At 70.1% G+C, this 4444-nt stretch overlaps 1 protein-coding gene across 1 annotated transcript; it reads left to right on the forward strand.

The window, feature by feature from the left end:
• Nucleotides 1–539: 539 nt before the first annotated feature.
• Nucleotides 540–3043, forward strand: MNEG_12902 (hypothetical protein; the record flags this gene model as incomplete). Its single annotated transcript, XM_014038626.1, has 4 exons — nucleotides 540–1535; nucleotides 1850–1980; nucleotides 2239–2575; nucleotides 2834–3043. 4 exons carry the CDS (start codon nucleotides 540–542, stop codon nucleotides 3041–3043), a joined length of 1674 nt encoding a protein of 557 aa, XP_013894080.1.
• Nucleotides 3044–4444: the final 1401 nt, after the last annotated feature.

Below are 4444 nucleotides of genomic sequence, written 5' to 3' on the forward strand. Positions count from 1 at the left end.
CGCCCGCGGGGCAGCGGGGGCGGAAGGCGAAGGGGCGCACGCGGGGCGGGGATGGGGGGAGGAGCGAGCTTCAGAGGGAGGCGGAGAACTTGGGATTCTGGGAGTGGGAGGACGAGTGAGTGATCCACTGCCGGGATGGCGGGCGGGGATGGGGTCCCAGTTACAATCCGGGTGGGAATGAGTAGCTGCAGCCCCTCGAGAGGGGCCACACCACGCGTGTGGCAGCTGCCCGGCCGCGCTGGGCGCAGAGACTGACCGAACGCGCGCGCTCGGCCGGGGCGAAGCGGGGCGCCCGCACACCGCTGCCTTGCGCCGGCGAGAGGCGGCTCCCCCAAACCCCCAGGGCCACCAGTCTATCGCCCTGGCAGTTTTTCAGACCAACCAACCCGCCGCGCCTCACCCCACCGCAACGCCTGAACGCTGTGTCCTGCCTCCGCCGCCCCCTTGCCCCCTCAAGGGCCGCCAAGCTGTATGAGAAGGCGGGCGACTACTTCAAAGCCGCGGAGGGGGGCCGGCGGCGCCGCCGGACGACGGATAGGATGCGGATTTTTGAGGAGCTCCGCCGCAGGCGCGGCGTGGGTGGCGGCAGCAGCGACAGCGGCGGCGGCGGCGACGGGGGAAGCAGCGGCAGTGGGAGGAGGAGCAGCGGCGGCGGCGACAATGGGGGAAGCAGCAGCAGCGGCGGCGGCACGAGCAGCGGCGAGCGTGGCGGCAGCGACGGCGGGCGGCGGCGCGGCGCGGCCGCGGCGCCGGGCCGAGGGGATGACCGTCGGCGGCACGGGGCGGGGCGCGTGTTCGTTGATGACGACGCTGGCTGCAGCAGCGGCGGCAGCAGCAGCAGCAGCGGGGACGAGCGTAGCAGCGAGGAGAACGGCTCCGGCCCCGCAACGCCCACCAGCACCAGCATCGGGGACGGGCGCAACCGGCGCCCGGCGGAGGCGCTGCAAGCCAGCGGCGGCAGCGAGGGCGACAGCCCCGCGCCTGCGCGCGGCGGCAGCCCCGGGGAGGATGGCGACGGCGTCGCGCCGCGCCGGCGGCGGCGCAGCTCCGCGGCGGCGGCGCGTCAGCGCGTCATACTGGACTCTGAGCCGCAGGAGGGGCCGGAGCCGCCGCCGCTGACGTCATCCGCCGTCATCGCACACGCCGCCGCGGCCGACCCTGAGGGGGCGACCGCCCCGGGGGCTGCCGCCGGGGCTGCGCGGGCCGAGAAGCGCACGGCCGGAGAGGGCGACGAGGATGGGGAGGGGCGAGGCGCCGCAAACCAGGGGCCTGAGCGGCGGCAAAAAGCACCGCCAGAGGCCAAGGGCGGCGGCGGCGGCAGCGGCGGCGGCGGCGTCCTGGGAGAGTTACAGGGGCTTGGGCCTGGGGACCCGGCCGGCGGCGGCCAGGGGGCCGGCGGGGCGCGCGGCGAGGCGGCCGGCGGGCGCAGCAGCAGCAGCGACGGCGGGGGCGGGGGCGGGAGCGGGTCAGACGGGTTCGAGGGTCGCCCCGCGGGGGAGACGGTGGAGACGACTCGAAGGGAGCTTGAGGCGCAGGTGGGGTTTTGGATTTTCTGGGGTCGCAATCGGCGTCTGTGCTGGTGTGCCATGCGGAGCATTGGTCAGCCGTACCCGGGACGACCTCTCGCCTGACAGTGCAGCTGGCAACGCTGCAGCTCTGTGGACGCGTCAAGGTGCCTCTGCCCGTTTTGGCTTCTTGCTGACGTGCAGGTGCTCATGCTTACACCCACCAGCCGCGCGCCGTTGTGCAGCGACGCCCCTCTCTCGTCCCCAACGCCCAACACTGTGCAGCCCCCTGCGGCTTGCACACAAACCCAAGCGCCCCCCGCGTGGACGCCCCTCACCCCCAGATCGCCGAGCTGGCGCGCCGCAGGGCGGCCGCGGCGGAGCGCGGCGACCGCGCGGCGGCCGCGGGGCTGGGCGCGGGCATGCGGGGCCTCAAGGAGCGGCTGAGCCTGCTGCCCTTCTCATATGACAACACGTGAGGGCATCAGCTATATGCTGCATATACTGCTCGATCGACCGCCGGCGGTTGTGCTGCCACGGTCTCCGAGCCCTTGGCCAGGGGGGGCGGGCCCGCTGCGTTTGGAGGACCAGGCTGGGCTGCTGGCTCCCTTGTTTTTGCTGCGGGCAGCTTGCCGCGCATTGGTGGGCCGAGCGCCACGACGACGCCGGCTGCTGTGCGCTGAATGTTTTGCTCGCTTTCGACTCAACCAGCGCCACGATACCACCCGTGCAGGAACCGCGGCACGACCAACGCCGCGCGATTCGTGCCCGCCACCCGCAAGCGCCGCGCGCTGCCGCCCGAGCGCCTGTCGCCCGGGAAGCTGTTGGAGCAGCAGCTGCTGTTCAGGCAGCTGGAGCGCAACCACCGGCCGCGGCACCAGCAGCCCGCCGCTGGCGGCGGCGCAGCCAGCGGGGCGGAAGGGGCCGGGCGGCGCCGCGACCAGCTGGCGGCGCCTCAGCGTGCGGGGGCTAGCGGCGCCGCAACCGCGCGCGTCGCGGGCGAGGGGGGAACCAGCAGCAGCAGCAGTGATGGCGGCGACGATGATGACGATGAGATACCCCTGGCCCGGGTGATTCAGAGGCAGGCCGTGCTGGCAGGAAGGGGTGCGCCAATCGGCGGCGATGCGGCGAGAACGCAGCAGCAGGAAGTGCAGCAGCAGCAGCAGCAGCAAGAGCCGCCGCCTATGCTATCGCCGCTAGCGCATCCACCGCCCCCAATGCAGCAGCAGGAGCCGCAGCCGCAGCGGCAGCAGCAGCAGCAGCTGCAATTGCAATTGCAAGTGCAGCAACACCAACAGCAGCAAATTCCGCAGCTCCCACCGCCACAGCAGCAGCAGCAGCAGCAGCAGCAGCAGCAGCAGCAGCAGCAGCAGCAGCAGCAGCAGCAGCGGCAGCAACAACAGCAGCAACAACAGAGACACGAGCAGCACGTGGAGGAGGCGGTCTTGGAGCAGCAGCAGCAAGTGGCGTCAGCATGCCCGCCCTCATTCCAGGGGGCTGATGATGTGATTCCAGACAGCGAGGAGGAAGACGACTGAGACCCTCAGGCCCCAGCGATTGACGCATCCGTGGCGACCCGCGTGCCCACGTGATGGACGCGATAGTTGGTCGCTGGAAGCTGGAGAGGCAGGGGGCGCCGCGGCCGCCGTCGCGGCTGCATTCCACGCCCTTGCAGCGAAATGTCACTCTGAAGCCGGTGTACTCGACCAGGCGGCACCACCCTGCTTGGTAGCAATCGTAACTTGCCTTAATCCTGCCCATTATGCCCGCGCTCGTGCTGCACCGAGCCGGCAGTAGGCAGCAGCTGCGCCCTGGAATGCTGTGGCTGTGTCGCGCGTTTAAGGCACTGCAGGCATCAATCCGCCTGATTTCTGGCAGCCATCACTTCCAGAGAACAGCAGACGCTGCAAGCCTCGCAGCAGGCGCAGGCTGGGCTTCCCCAGCGCAACTGGCAGTTTCTCGGTTGTTGGTTACTGTTGCTGCTCACATGGATAGCACGGGGGGGTGGTGACATGGACCCGCGGTGCGCGCCCTGATACCCCGCCCGCACTGCGTCAATTGTCTACTAGTAGCGATCGCGTTGTTTCCCACCGGTCTATCGCCATGCGGCCGCATCAGAGCGCCTGATCGCCCTCTCACGGGACAATCTGTGGTCCCTCACGGCGTCCCCATTGGTAGCTAAATCATGTCAGATAATCGTAGCAACAAACCTGTGAGCGCCTTGAGCGCGTCACTGGGAAGATCGTCAGCAAGGTCCCTCGCTGGCAGCAGCAGGCCGCCATCGGCTCCTCCTTTCGACGAGGAGATTGGAGAGCTTGCGGCCGCTTCTTCGACGCCGTCACGCAGCTTGCTAGGTGCCAGCCCTCTGAGCCATGGCGACTCGTGGCGTGTGCAGCAACGCGACCGCATGCCGAGCGGTGGCGCATTCCCCCTCGGCAGCAGCCTGGGCACCAGCTTCACCGCCGGGCACTCGCTGCTGCTCAACAATTACGACCGCCGCCGGCCGACGGCGCACGCGTCCCCCAGCGGTGCGCGTGGGCGGGGGGCGCGGGCGGCGTCACTGGCATGCATCGCGTGCGGGGTTGCCGGGTGACGGCATCGTCGACGCTATTTTAGGACGAGCAATTACACACACGCGCACAGCTAGCGGCGGACGTGCCTGTTCGCAGCAGCCGCCCGCCTGCCCGCGGCATCAGCAACCCCCACATCTCCGCCCGCACAGGCGTTGCTTCCAGGGGGGTGAGGGGGCAGCAGCGCTCACAAATATCCGAATTTCATCCAACCTGTGTTTCCATAAACACCCGCAACAATTTCCAGGCCCCGTGCTGCTAGGCCAAGACCAGGATCAGGGCCTGACCGCCCCCCTGCTTTCTGGGGCACACTCAAATAGCTCATCCGACGCCCGGCCGCCGCCCGGCGCGGCCCCGCAGCCCCCGCGC

The sequence above is a fragment of the Monoraphidium neglectum genome (genome assembly GCF_000611645.1).
Source record: "Monoraphidium neglectum strain SAG 48.87 unplaced genomic scaffold scaffold03505, whole genome shotgun sequence".
Classification (NCBI taxonomy): domain Eukaryota; kingdom Viridiplantae; phylum Chlorophyta; class Chlorophyceae; order Sphaeropleales; family Selenastraceae; genus Monoraphidium; species Monoraphidium neglectum.